The following is a 15,540-nucleotide window of genomic DNA, read 5'->3' as shown; positions in this document are numbered from 1 at the left end:
GGAATGCCCTTGAGCGTACACTCCATAATCTTTGAAAAATGTCAGGGGCAGACGTTTTACTTTAAAAGCCCCTCTGTGGGTTACAATGGTCTGTGCCATGGCTGTGGCCTCTTCCACAGGAATCTGTTGGTAGGCCTGGGCGAAATGTAACTTTGCAAAACTGTACCCCCTTGCAGTGATGCCAGGATGTGGCTCACTACTGGTACCAGGTACGCATGCTGTTTGAATGCACAATTAATTGTGCACTTGTAATCAGCGCAAATTCTGACCTCTTCATTGGCTTTTAGGGGCATGATGATTGGGGTTACCCATTCACCCCCATCTATGGGCTGTAGTACCCCCTGTTCAACTAGCTTATCCAATTCAGCATCTATCTTGTGTTTAAGAGCAAATGGCACTCTACAAGGTTTAGTCCTGACTGGCATTACAGTAGGATCTAGTTTAAATGAAATCGGCAGGCCCTTGTACGTTCCTAGACCTGAGTCAAACACATCTGCAAACTCCTCGCATACTGTTGATAGACTCACGACTTGCGCCCAGTTGATACCGGTGACTTGGATGCCTAATGCATCAAACTAATCGACCTCGATCAGGCTTGCTCGCTGACCCCCTACTACGACAATGTCCAGATGCTCAGAAAACCCCTTAAATTTGACAGCCAATGACTCTGGCATTCTGGAAGTTGGTCAGTATAATGTTAGATGGCCTGAGCTTGGCTCAACTCTTGCTGCGATTGCAGATGACCTTGAATGTTTCAAGTGATATAATGGACATGGCTGAGCCTATGTCCAGCTCCATCTTGCAAGGGACCCCTTGCAGCTCAACCTGGAGTCAAAATTTTGGCTTAATGGGGCAGAGAGTGTGCGGCAAATGCTTCTGCAGCTGGAACAAAACCCTATGCTAAACTGCCCAGGGGACCCGGTACCTCTCCTGAACGGAATGTCTGACTGGTGGTTCGATTGCTGGTCCTTCTGGCAACCTTTGCAGACAGATGCAATGTGGCCGGTCTTCCTGCAGGCCAGGCACGTGGCTGTCCGGAACCTACAGTCCATACATTGGTGGCAGCTGCCACACACTGGGCACCTTAAGGAAGGGATCTGCCTTGTAGGTCATCCCTTGTCACTGCAACATTGTTGGTCGTTGTGCCTTTGGAGCTTGTCAACTTCTGTGTTGTCGTCGGAGTCTTCAGCATGTTCGGCATCCTCGTGGTGGATGGCCTGCTCGTGCTGTGCTGTTTTGGTGGGCTGCATGGCTCTTACAGCCCCGCTGCAACTCTCAATTCCAGAGGCCACAGATGAGCTGGTCCCGGAGCCTCTCCTCTACATTGGAGAACTGGTACAGGCGTGCAGCCTGCCTCAGTGCCGCGATGAATTCGGACACTGTTTCAGCCGGCTGTTGAACCCTCTGTTCGAACATGTGGCACCAAGCAATTACCGAAAGCTTGGGCTGGAAGTGGTCGCTGAGCTGTTTCTTCAAGTCCGTGAACATTACGGACTCCAATGGTGTCGGCGCAAACAAGTTCTCTGCAATGTTGAACGTGGCTAGGCCGCAAACACACAGGAGCGTAGTGGCCTTCAGGCTGTCCTCGGTGACTTGGTTGGCGCAGAGGTAGTTCTTGACCCTGGATAGATACAAAGACCATCTTCCCAGGTGAGCTATGTCAAATTCTTCCAGCTTTCTGACATTTGCCATTTTGGGTTGGTCTTCGTGGCTGGGCTTGTCGTGTCCTTGTCCTGCTCCTTTGTATGCCCAGGGACTGATCCTCAGGGCTCGTGGTGGCTAGCATGGCTGTGCTAGCCCGACCGTAGTGGGGGGAACTGCTTTCCCGCCAGGCGTGTTCCAGCCTCTCCCCTAGTGATTCTCAGCTCTGTTGAAGGAGCAGGATCCCAACCTTGTCACCAGTGTTGTGAACTGGGTTCATTGCTTGACAGAAGAGATGAGGAGAGTGAGTTCAGTCAGGAACATTCTTTATTTGCTTGCAGGAACTGAACTGGGGAACAGGGCTGCGAATGCAGCTATTTATACCCTGGCCTTTAGGTGGTGGCCAATAGGTTTAAAGCAACCTATTGCTGCCCTAGAAGCAGCCAATGGCGGCGTTGGAGATGGGTTGTCTGAGGAGCTGGGAGCTGTTAGCCAGCTCCCTGCTTAAGCAACCTTCCAGCAATTAAACTCACGTGATACACCCAGTAAAACAAAGCCCAATACATTACAGTAGGTCAAACTGATTTTTGAAGGTGAAATTTATACAATTCAACATTTACTTTTAAAACACAGTTTAAAGTGTTGTAGTGATCTCTTTCTGATTTTGTCACTGCTTTATTTTGACATGAGGTAGTTTTTGTTTAAGAGATCCTCACTTAACAACCTGTGCAATGCTTGTTTAACAATGGCAACCAGGATTGCTGGAATTGCTGTTTCTGAGCTGTGGGGTCACACAACATTGTATTTTACAACCGAATTGCTTGGCAACAGAAACTGCCATTGTTAAGTGAGAACTATCTGTATTGTTTCTCTGAATGAAGAAAAGACAAAGGTAGCATATTGGCTTATAGGTAGTGCTTGAGATAAAACAGATCACTTAACAAACATTCAAAGTTAGACACTCCAAAATTACATACAACCCTGTTTCAAAGTTACAATGGCTGCAGCACCCACGTTTGTGCTTACAACCAACCACAAAGATGCTGCAGCACCTCCATCTTCTCTCCCCATCCCAATCTGCTGAGACCCTTCAACGGTTGGGCCTATTATTCACATGCCCATCAACCATCACACTTTCCTTTCGAAGTTCTCTGGACCTTATATTGGGGAAGAAGGGCAGGCCACATGTTCCTGGGCTGCACAGAGGTTTTTTATTTTATTTTTTATTTTTATTCCATTTATATCCCGCCCTTCTCCGAAGACTCAGGGCGGCTTACAAGCTTAGCAGTAGCCTTCATTCTATGTATATGCCTGCTTGTTAGGGCTTTCATTCACCCCCCAAGCGGCATTATTACAAAGTCAGCTTAATTGCCCCCAACAATCTGGGTCCTCATTTTACCTACCTCGGAAGGATGGAAGGCTGAGTCAACCTTGAGCCTGGTGGGACTCGAACCTGCACTAATTGCAGGCAGCTGGTGTTACTTAAGGAGGCATTAGCCCACTGCTCCACCAAGGTGATCTGAACATGGCTGCCACCCACTTGTCAGTGAAGACAAAATGGTGGCCAGCTGACAAACTGCTTCATTTTGTTGTTTTAAAGAGATCTGCACAGTGCTGCAGATGCTTTCTGCAATATTCAGAATCATTGTGTAGATCTTGTTAAGGCAGCAAAACATTCGGTTCACTGGGCCACACAGTGGTGACCCACATGTAGCTTCCCTTGCTCTACTTAACAACGTGGGTATTTAATGATTCATTAGGGAGAACAGAGATGGGGGGGGATGTTAAGTGAGATGCTTCACCTAACGACCATTGTGACATGCCACTGTAATGGGCAGGTTCCATAACAGTTATATTTTGAGGACTATCTGTATTTTATAACCAGATACATGTGGATTTGTCATCCATCTTATAATTTTACATAAATGGGATTAAACCATCAATTTATAAACACAATAAAAATAGGCCTATAACATTAACAAATATAATGACTGATGTAATCAACCTATAACTTTTGGAAGTCTGGATGTGAGATTACCAACCACTCCACCATTTAATGACTTACAAAATTTAAATATTACAGAAACAGAAATGATGCCTAAAAGATGAAGAAATGTAGGCTGAATAATATATACTTCCCAGCCTAGCCTACCTGCTTGCCTAACACAGAAAATGTTGATTTGCATAATGTAGATTAAAAAAAACTTCATCCCATAAATACTGGATAAGTACACTTCACAAAAAATATTGAAGAAATACTTTGGAATTAGAGTAAACATGTGCATGGCATCTCTCTGTTTAAAGTAGTGCGATCAAATTTTGATGTGTTTGTCTTTATAGAAAAGAACAGTTATCATTTAAAATCATTAGCAACCATAAAAGAAAGGATGTAGATTAAGATTAATATATTTCCTCAAATCCTCTAAGAGTATGATTCTCTACAGAATTCAGCAATTTCAAGAAAAATTAAATGTAATTTTAAAATGGTATGCATTTAGAAGTTGTTTTCACGTAATACTATTTAAGTAGGGTTTGAATTTGATTTTTAAAAATGTAGCCATACTTTTTTCTGATTTCCAAATGAGTCTGGAAAGAAACAATGCCATGTCTTAAGAGTTATATTTATTTCAAAGAATTGTCTCCTTTTAAAGCAATAACATCTCTCTTTCAGGTTCATACTGATGTACTAAAATTGCAATGCCTTGATAAAATTCCGGAAGCATCTTGCTAACACAAAGATAACAATACATTCCTTTACTATTGAGTTTTTGCAGATTACCAACCCCATTGCATAAATTATTACAAACAAGTTTTTAAAAATACAGTGTTTAATTCTATCAGCCATGCATTTGGGAATTTAATCACATTTCTCCATGTCCTGATTTTAAAATCCTGATTTCCTTGGGAATGTAAATTAACAGGACTTTTTTGTAACCCTGGGATACTTGCTTAACAACGAGGCACATGAGGTTTACTCATGAATTAATATTCCTACTAGAACTACAATCTTGTTTGCATTAGTGGGCAGGAAACCCAACTGAATATATTTAAATTTATTTCTGAGTAAACTTTATAGAGAGAGCCCTGAAATGCAAGGCCATGATTCAAGACAAAGCAAAATCATGAAGACCCAGAAGTTTTCTCTCCCCAAATTCATACCTGAAATACAGAGGTAATCTACAGATAGTCCTCCACTTACTATACAACAGTACATTTAGTGATCTTTCAAAGTTACAATACTGAAAAGAGTGACATGATCATTTTTCATACAATTGTTGAAGCATCCCCATAGTCATGTGATCAAAATTTAAACGCTTGGCAACTGATTTATATTTATGATGGTTGCAGTGTCCTGAGATCATGTGATCATGTTTTGTGACTTTATGACAAGCAAAGTCAATGGGGAAGCTGAATTCACTTAACAGCTATGCTAATCATTTAAAACAGCAATGATTCACTTAACTGTGGCAAGAAAGGTAAAATGGGGCAAAATTCACTTAACAACTGTCTCACTTAGCCATAGAAATTTTGGGCTCAGTTATGGTTGTACGTCAAGGATTACCTGTACTTTGAACGAATAATGCCATTTTATTATTGAAGAACACCTCTCATATCTATCTGTCCTCATATCTCTCATGTATTACACCCCTTCATTAGCCATTTTGCATGTTATATCTTCCACTCCCCAAGAGGTCACTGAAATGTCTTGTTTTCGGTCTGAAATTTATTTATTTATTTATTGATGGGATTTATATCCCGCCCTATCTCCTGAAGGACTCAGGGCGGCTCACAATAAAACATATAATAAGTGCATAAATCAAGATAAAATGAAATTGAGAACATCAGTGCAATAAAAAAATTAAAGAATTTAAAAATGAATTAAAAATACTAAATATAAATTAATTTAAATGCCTGTCAGTCTAGGTCAGCTTGGTGGAACAGATGTGTTTTGAGGCCGCGGCGAAAGGATTGGAGGTTTTGGGCTATCCGAAGCTCAGGGGGGAGCTGATTCCATAGGGTTGGTGCTCCCACAGAGAAGGCCCTCCCCCTGGGGGTCGCCAGCCGACATTGCCTAGCTGACGGTACCCTGAGGAGGCCTGCCACATCATGCTAAAAAAAGTCCTTGGTTTATAACATCAGAACCATGAGCCCCAGTGAATCATTCTTAGCAGAAAAAAGTTGTGCTCTTTGGAATATGCCACATTCAGAGGACTGTGAAAAAAACAGCCAAAAGGTCAAGTTGCTGGAGCAAAGTTGCAACACTTTGGTTTTGTAGTTCAAGAGAAGGGAAGGTTAAGTGGAAATATGATAGAGGTATCACTCACTCATACTACTAAAGTTTTCCTTTCCCCTTCAGATTTTGCTCTAGTGATGGGTAATTTTAAACAGAATAACAGAGTTACAAGAGTTCTTACAGGTCTTCTAGTCCAATCCCCTGCTCAAGCAGGAGATCCTATACCATTTCAGACAAGTGGCTGTAATTTTCAGAAAAAAATGGATTTTCAGAGAGGATTAAGCAAATTCATGGCAGAGAAGGCAATCAATTGTCACTCTAACTTAGGTATTATTTCTAATATTAGCAACAACAGACCTATCTATACTACTTGCTGTAGAACAGACATGTCAAACACAAGGCCCGGGGGCCAGATCCGGCCCGCGAAGTGGTTTCATGTGGCCCGCGAAGCCATCCTGAAAACAGTGAGGAAACGGCCCCCACTGCCATGGACCTGGCACAGAGACCCTCCTTCTGCCAGAGACCCTCAGATCTGTCCCACTCCTGCCCAGGCCCCCATAGGCACCCTTGATGCGAACGATGTAGAGCTGCCCATGCCCACCCAGTAGACCATACGCACTCTAGCCACGCCCACCAAGTAGGCCATGCCCACCCTGGCCATACCCACCCGGCCCCTTGAGGGCAACCGCAATGCTGATGCAGCCCTCAATGAAATTGAGTTTGACACCCCTGCAGTAGAAGAAGTGTAGAAGTGTCTCTGTATATTGATTTCCCATTGATTGAAATAGTTTGCTGGGATAAGTGAAATTTTAATATGATCAGCCCTGAAGGATACAGATGCATTAGAAAGCATACATTTTTATATAATTTTATTAAATATGTTTCTTTAATAAAATATACAGCTCTCCTCAGAAGAAAATGGCATATCTGTTTGCTATATACTGTCATAGTCTTGCAAGTATAAAACCTTTCAGAATAAAATTGTTTTCAACAGCTAGAAAATACTTTTTTCTGGAAAAGAAGCTCCAGATCTTTCCTTTTCCTACTTATTTCCTTCTTGCATACCCTCTGGATCAATCCTACTTTCAGTCATTGCAAGAATACCCTATTACTCACCTAAGTTCAGGATTTATTGTATTAATGAAGTTGTAACATCTTCCCAGGAAAATTTCCAGCAAGTGTTCAGTGGTTCCTCTGCCTCTCCACTCCTGTTCTTCTGCAATGGGGATCTTCTTCCTTCCAAGCCTAAGCAGTCCAAAAACCACAAAAACAGTCAAGGTGCCCAAAAGCAGCACTATCACCCCTGTCAAAATCAGTTTCTGTTTCCTTGTCCAGGAAGAACTGTTTTGAAAGGGCATCTTGGTAGAAGTTTTTTTTTGAAAAGCAGCAGCAGCTGCACTTTCTGCCTCCTTCACTCCTGGCAGCAATGTAGCTTTTATGTGGTCCCTGCCCCTGCCCCTCCTCCTCCTCCTTCTCCTTCTCCTCCTCCTATTTTTCTCTGCTGGCTCACTGGCTCACACTTGTAAAGAAATACTTGGGAAGAAGCCTGAGAGGCACTTCTATTGGCTCAAGGGGAAAGCTTCACCTGAAATTGGACAGCACCAGCTTGACTCAGATTGTCTCACTGAATAGTGTGTGTGTGTGGTGGGGGGGAGTTGTCACTCCCATTTTAATTCTGCTTGTGTCTTGTAATTTGTTTCTTCTGGGGGAGAATACCAATATCCATTATCAAAAAGTTACAAACATTTTAAAATGCAGAAGGGTCATAACATGGGGAAAAGTAAAGGGCTTTCTAGGACTATTGCTTTTAAAAATCTTTCTATTTTCATCTTTCTCTAATGTATTCCTGCCAAGCCAAAAAGGGCCCTTAAGAAGCTCAATTTACATAAACCCAGAGAGATAGCTGTTCCTGGTTCATTTGACTAAGGCTGGTTAAAAAGTGCTCAAAGGAGCTTTTGTGCAAACACAGCCAAAACAGGAATACATAACCCTGTTGTCCATATTTATCACTTTGAATCACTGCTAGTTCAGTATACCCTTTGCAGTAACTATATTTTATTTATCCTTTGTATAAGCAAGCTGTAGTGGCCAGACAGCTGATGCTAAACTTGAACCATACTTTATAAATCAAAATGACTGAGTTCACATATCACATATTGTCTAAGCTGCCTCAGATTCCTGCACTAATTGTTCTCAGAATTTGGCACACTGACAAGAAATGCAGGATACCACTTGAATAGAAAACCTTCTCTTATTTTTTTTATTGAAAAGTTTTACAAAATTTTAATAATAACCCCCCCTCCCCATCAACCCTCTCTCCTTCCCTCCCCCCCCCCGACTTCCCAAAGCAGAATACAGGGTATTACATATAGCAATCTTATGCAAACATATGCTAAATATCTATTACAACATTAACAAACCTTCCACCCTTTAACTCCCTTATAACAAAACTAAAGTAATTATAATAACACTTCTATAATTGTTAAGAATTATTCATATGCTATTTGAAACTTTCTGAAAAATCCACCATATCTTTATCCAAAAGGCTTTAACATTTTTACATGTCCACCATATATGATAATAAGTTGCCTCTTCACTACCACATATCCAACACTTAGCTGCTTCATATGGATACATACATGCTAACTTTTTAGGATCTAAATGCCATCTATAAAACATCTTGTAAAAATTCTCAAGTTTTGTGCTTGTGTAAATTTTACATTTGTAACCCAATTTTTTCCCCAAGTATCCATCATTATAGGCTCTTGAATATTCTGAGCCCATTTTATCATACAATCTTTAACTAACTCTGATTCTGAATCAATCTCTATAAGAGCATTATATAACCTTTTTATATGCGATTGACTTTGATCTCTAATTTGCTTTATCAAATTTTCATCAACTTTTATTATACCAATTTTTTTATCTTCTATCCATCTAGCTTGTAATTGTATAAACTGAAACCAAGACTGTACTATCTTTTCTTCCTTTAAAACATTTAAAGGTTCAAAATATTCCCTTCCATCCTAAGAAGTTCTTTATAAGTAATCACATCTTGTTTCTGCTCCACATTTATATTTCCTATTGCATGTTTAGGTATTGCCCATATAGGTATTTTGTTATTTAATATATACTGGTACTTTTTCCAAACTCGGAACAAAGCGTTCCTTAAGATATGAGTCTTAAAAATATTATCCACCTTTTTGTCATAAAATAAATACGTATGCCATCCATAGAATAAATCATACCCCTCAATATTCAATATTCTTTCATCTGTTAAATTGAACCAATCACTAATTGTTGATAACACAACTGCATCATAATATAATCTCAAATTGGGCATCTTCAAACCCCCTCTCTCACATGCATCTTGCATTATTTTAACCTTTACTCTCGGTCTTTTCCCTGCCCAGATAAATTTATTAATACCTTTTTGCCACTCATTTAAATTGGCATCTTTCTTAAGTATTGCTATCATTTGGAACAAAAATAAAAATTTTGGTAAGACATTCATCTTCATGGCTGCTATTCTCCCCAACCAAGACAATTGTAATTTTTTCCAACTATCAATCTCTTTTTGTACTTTTTGCCATAACAATTCATAATTGTTTTTATATAATTTCACATTCGATGCTGTGATATATACCCCCAAATATTTAACCTTATTTACTATTTCAAATCCTGTTGATTTTTCTAACGCTTCTCTTTGTTTTATAGTCATATTTTTTGTTAATGTTTTAGTTTTTTGCTTATTAACTTTAAATCCAGAAACTTGTCCATATTGTATTATCACATCCAATAATTCTAAAACCGATTGAGTAGGAGTTAAAGTAACAACCAAGTCATCTGCAAACGCTCTCAATCTATAATCTTGATGCCTAATTTTAATTCCCTTTATCTTATTTGATTCACGTATTTTAATCAATAATATTTCCAGTGTTAGAACAAACAACAATGGTGATAAGGGGCATCCTTGCCTTGTTCCTTTTTCAATTTTACAAATTTTTGTTAAATTACCATTAACAATTATTTTTGCTGTTTGCTTTTGATATATTGCTTTAATAGCCTGTAAAAAATAATCCCCAAATTCCATCTTTTCTATTACTTTCAATAAAAATTGCCAGTTCAATTGATCAAAAGCCTTCTCTGCACCTAAAAATATCAATGCAGCAGAGACTTGGTTGTTTCTTTCCAAATATTCCAATAAATTAATAATTTGTCTTACATTTTTTTATTGAAAAGTTTTACAGTACATTTTTGAATACAAAACCCCTCCCCTCCCCCTCCCCTCTCCCCAAACCTCCCCAACTCTCCCCTCCCCTCCCCTCCCCCCTCCCCGACTTCCCAGAGCTAAATACAGGGTATAAAAATACGAACAAACATAATCTAAAATATGCAAACAACAATAAGATATTAAATTCTATCGCACTTTAACTCTTAATAAAATAACTACAAGCTAATTATACATCATATAAATCCGCTACTTATTCAAATGCTAAGTGAAACTTTTTAGTCCCATATTTATTCTGAATATAATCTATCCATCTCTTCCACTCCACAGTATATCTCTGTTGCGATTGATCTTTCAAATACGCTGAAATCTTTGCCATCTCCGCCAAGTTCGAAACTTTTAAAGTCCATTCTTCTATAGTTGGCAGTTCTTCCTTCTTCCAATATTGCGCTACTAAAAGTCTCGCTGCCGTAATTAAATTCAACATCAATTTAATATCTACAACGGTGGTATCTGTGATAATACCCAATAAAAACAATTGCGGAGAAAACTTTATCCTTAACAATTTGTCTTACATTGTACTTCAATTTGTCTATCAGTTATAAATGATAAATGATATAAATGATCATTATGTGTCACTTGTTGCATTATATTCATTATTCTATTTGCCAATACTTATAATCAGTGTTTAAAAGAGATATTGGTCTATAATTCTTTGGTTGACTAAGATCTTTTTTTTTATTGAAAAGTTTTAACATACATTTTATCTTTAACAATCCCCCCTCCGCCTCCCCTACCCATCCCTCCCTACCCCTCCCCCCCTCCCCCCCTCCCCGACTTCCCAGAGCTAAGTACAAGGTATAAAAACAAAAAAACAATCATAAACATCCATATGCTAACAACCATAAACTCTAAATTCTATGGCTCTCTAGCTCATATAAAATAACTACAAACACTATTAATATTAAATATAAAAAGGAAAAAAAGAAAAAAGAAGAAAAAAAAAGGAAGACTTATTCAAATGCTACATGAAACTTTTTAGTCCCATATTTGTTCTGGATATACTCAATCCACTTTCTCCACTCCATAATATAATGTTCTTGCGAGTGATCTTTCAAATAAGCAGAAATCTTTGCCATCTCTGCCAGGTCAGAAACCTTTAAAGTCCATTCTTTTATTGTCGGCAGTTCCTCCTTCTTCCTATTAAGAGTCTTGCTGCTGTAATTAGGTTCAACATCAACTTAGTGTCCACAACCATAGCATCTGTAATTATACCCAACAAAAAAAGTTGCGGACAAAACTTTATCCTTTGCTTGAAAATCTTCTGCATATTACACCAAATTTTTATCCAAAAAGCCTTAACCTTTTTACAAGTCCACCATATGTGAAAATATGTTGCATCTTCATCACCGCACCTCCAGCATTTAGGCTGATAATTCGGATACATACTTGCAAGCTTTTTAGGATCTAAATGCCATCTGTAAAACATTTTATAAAAGTTCTCTCTTAAATTTTGAGCTTGTGTAAATTTTACGTTCCTCACCCAGATCTTTTCCCACGTGTCCATTGTAATAACTTCTTGGATATTTTGGGCCCATTTTATCATACAATCTTTAACAAGTTCTGTTTCTGAGTCAATTTCTATCAATGCAAGATATATCCGTTTGATATGTGCTGGACCCTGATTTCTAATTTGCTTTATCAGGTTTTCATCAGTCATTGTAAAACCAGTTTTCTGATCTTCTTTCCACCTGGCCCGTAGCTGAATATATTGAAACCAAGTTTGAACAATCTTCTCATCTCGCAAGAGGCTGTACGGTTTCAGACACCAGACATTTCTTTCCAAACTTAAAATCTCCTTATACGTAGTCACATCATGTTTAAAACCAACATTTATATTTTCTATGGCGTGTTTTGGGATTGCCCACAATGGTATCTTACAATCTAACTTATGTCTATACTTCTTCCAAACTCTCAACAATGCCTGTCTTAAAATATGCACTTCAAACACATTATCTACCTTCTTATCATACAACAAATATGCATGCCAGCCAAATAACAAGTCATGGCCCTCAAGATTTAATAATCTCTCTTGTGTCAAATTAATCCAATCACTTATTCCTGATAACGCAGCAGCTTCATAATATAATTTAAGATTAGGCATTTTAAGACCACCTCTTTCACGAGTATCCTGCATAATCTTAAGTTTAACTCGTGGCCTTTTCCCTGCCCAAACAAATTTATTGATACCCCATTGCCATTCTTCCAAATTAGAATCTTTTTTAAGAACCGGTATCATTTGAAATAAAAATAAAAATTTAGGCAGGACATTCATTTTCACTGCTGCAATTCTTCCCAGCAAAGACAATTGCAATTTTTCCCAGCTCTCCAATTCTTTTTGAATTTTTCCCCATAACTTTTCATAGTTATTTTTATATAACTTTGTATTAGAGGGTGACAAGAACACCCCCAAATATTTGACCCTTTTAACAATCTCAAATCCAGTTAATCCTTCTAAAAGAGCCTTTTGCGATACTATCATATTTTTGGCCAAAATTTTAGTTTTTTGTGCATTAACTTTAAATCCAGAAACCTTCCCATATTGCTTTATTATCTCCATCAGGTCCACAACAGAGTTTTCTGGCTGGGTCACCGTAACAACCAGATCATCTGCGAACGCTCTCAGTCTATAATCCTGATCTCTAATTTGTATACCCTTAATTCTTTCCGAATTTCGTATTTTTACCAATAATATCTCCAATGTTAAAACAAATAATAAAGGTGATAATGGACACCCTTGTCTTGTGCCCTTCTCAATATTACATACTTCAGTCAAACTATTGTTAACTATTATTCGGGCAGTTTGTTTTTGATATAATGCCCTAATTGGTTGCAAAAATTTATCCCCAAAATTCATTTTATCTAAAACTTTCATCAAAAATTGCCAGTTCAATTGATCAAAGGCTTTTTCAGCATCTAAAAAAATTAGCGCCGCAGGGATCTGGTTGTTCCTTTCCAAAAACTCTAACACATCAACTATATGCCTCACATTATTTTTCATTTGCCTACCACTAATAAACCCAGTTTGATCCCCATGAATCACCTGTTGCAGAACCCTCATCAGTCTATTAGCCAACACCTTAGCAAATATCTTATAATCTGTATTTAAAAGTGATATCGGTCTATAATTTTTTACTTGAGTAGCATCTTGATCTTCCTTCGGAATCAAAGAGATAAAAGCAGTTCTCCAAGACGGAGGCACCTTTCCCCCTCTCTGAATTATCTGGAACAGTTCCTTTAATGGCTTTATCAACTCCATTTGTAAATTTTTGTAGTAAACCGCAGTCAGACCATCCGTACCTGGCGCTTTATCCAACTTCAATTCCTTAATTGCTGTAAAAATTTCTTCTTCTGTTATCAATTGGTTAATCTCCTCTTTTTGTGCCTGTGTAAGAACCGGGATGCTAGCATTCTCCAAATATACATCAATATCTTTTTCATTAATCTTCTCCTTAGCATATAATTTAGAATAAAAGTCCAGAAAGGCTTCCTTAATAAGATCCTGTTGAAACACAACTTTTCCCTTATGTTCAATTTTATCTATATTAGAAGCCCTTTGCTTTTTCCTTAGTCTATAAGCTAGCCATCTACCTGGCTTATTAGCATTGCAAAAAGTATTATGCCTAGCAAACCGCAAATTGGTTGCCACTTGATCAGCCATTAATTTATCAAATTGTCCTCTTAATAGCTTAATAACCTCCTTAGTCTTCACATCCAATGGGTTCAAAATCAAGGCCTTTTCTTTTTCCCTAATTTCATTCTCCAGTTCTTTCCTTCTGGCTTCCAAAGTACGTCTGTGTTTATTGTTCATATATATCAACACCCCTCTCATATAGGCCTTGCTAGCATCCCAAACCATGTCCATAGAAGTATCCTTATTCATATTAATTTCAAAAAAATCCTTCATCCGCTGTTTACATTCTTCCACATTTCTCTGATTTCTAAACAAATTCTCATTTACGCGCCACGAGCGCCTATCTCTATTGTCCTTATTGATCTCTAACCAAACTGGACTATGGTCAGAAATAGCTCTTACACAGATCTTTACCTTCTTAATCCTAGAAAAAAAGTCATTAGTCAGCAAAAAAAAATCAATCCTGGAAAAAGATTGATGTCTATCAGAAAAAAAAGTATAATCCTTTTCATGCAGCTGTGTGTCATGCCAAATATCTCGCAATTCCAAATCGTCCTTCATTTCAAAAAAAGATTTAGGCAATCTGGCATGACTCGGAGCACGCTTAAAAGAACCAGCCTTATCCATCTCTACATCCAAAACACCATTCCAGTCCCCCATAAAAATAAACGATTTGTAATCCAATTGAGTAAGCTTTGTATGAAGTGAACTAAAAAAATCAGCTTGTTGTTGATTAGGAGCATACAGTCCAACTAAAAGCGTTTTTTTGCCTTCTAGCAACAAATCTATCATAACATATCTTCCATGCTTATCTGCTTCAATTAATTCCGCTGTTAAAGTACTTTTAACATAAACAACCACTCCATTTTTCTTATTCATCGCCGAGGCAACAAATTGCGTGCCCAACCTTGAGTTCGATAAATACTTTTGGTCCATAACCCTAATATGCGCTTCTTGCAAGCATATAACATCAATCTTGAATTGTTTTAAATATTGAAAAACTTTCTTTCTCTTCTGTGGTGAATTTAGTCCATTAACATTCCAGGTTAGAAATTTAGTCGCCATGCGTGGCATCCCGAAGCTGTTGGAGCACATCTTTAATAGCCCCTCTGTCTCCTTTGGGCCGCGCTCCTCCCACTGCTTCACTGTAAGTACGCTTTGAAAATTCCATAACCTTCTGCTGGTCTTGCTCTTTTATTTGTTTTGCTCGTTTTAAAGCGGCACGCGTCACCCTCTGCTCTCCAGCAACAGCCGACAAGGCTATAATTTGATCCCCTCCAGCACCATTCTCCTCTGTCTGTCCACCTTCGGCCTCTTGAGGTTTCCCTTCTCCAAATCCCTTTGCAGCTTCCAGAAGTGGTAGTGGGGTCGCTTTTAAAACATTATTGTAGAAATCACGCGCCTGTGTCACAGTAACCAGACGATATCTTTTACCTTCATGCATCACCACCAATCCGACAGGAATCTCCCATCTAAACTTTATATCACATTGCTTAAGTTCCTGCACGAGAAATGCAAAATCCTTCCTTCTCCTTAAAATCTTTGGAGGAATTTCTTTTAAAACCAAAACTTCTTGGTCAGCAACCACAACTTTAGTATCATAAGCGGCTTGAATAACTTCATCTCTAGTTTCTCTCTTTATAAAATAAACCACCACATCTCTAGGTAGCTTCCTCTGCCTAGCAATCCATGAGTTTACACAAAAAACTTTGTCCATGCATCCCTTTATTTCAGATGCTG

The 15,540-nt window shown here is 38.5% G+C and overlaps 1 protein-coding gene across 1 annotated transcript in view; it reads right to left on the bottom strand.

Annotated features, from left to right (window-relative positions):
• LOC310642950 (ADP-ribosyl cyclase/cyclic ADP-ribose hydrolase 1-like) overlaps positions 1–7,243 on the bottom strand; it is a 74,419-nt gene extending 67,176 nt beyond the window's left edge. Inside the window, exon 1 of the mRNA XM_083366941.1 lies at positions 6,992–7,243. Coding sequence (XP_083223067.1) covers positions 6,992–7,233 — 242 coding nt within the window. The 5' untranslated portion in view covers positions 7,234–7,243. The remainder of the gene's footprint in view (positions 1–6,991) is intronic.
• Between the last annotated feature and the right edge of the window lie 8,297 nt (positions 7,244–15,540).

The sequence above is a fragment of the Vipera ursinii genome (assembly GCF_947247035.1).
Source record: "Vipera ursinii genome assembly, chromosome: 7".
Lineage (NCBI taxonomy): Eukaryota > Metazoa > Chordata > Lepidosauria > Squamata > Viperidae > Vipera > Vipera ursinii.
Note: the sequence above shows the minus strand (reverse complement) of the source record. Positions and strands in the feature narration are given on the sequence as shown.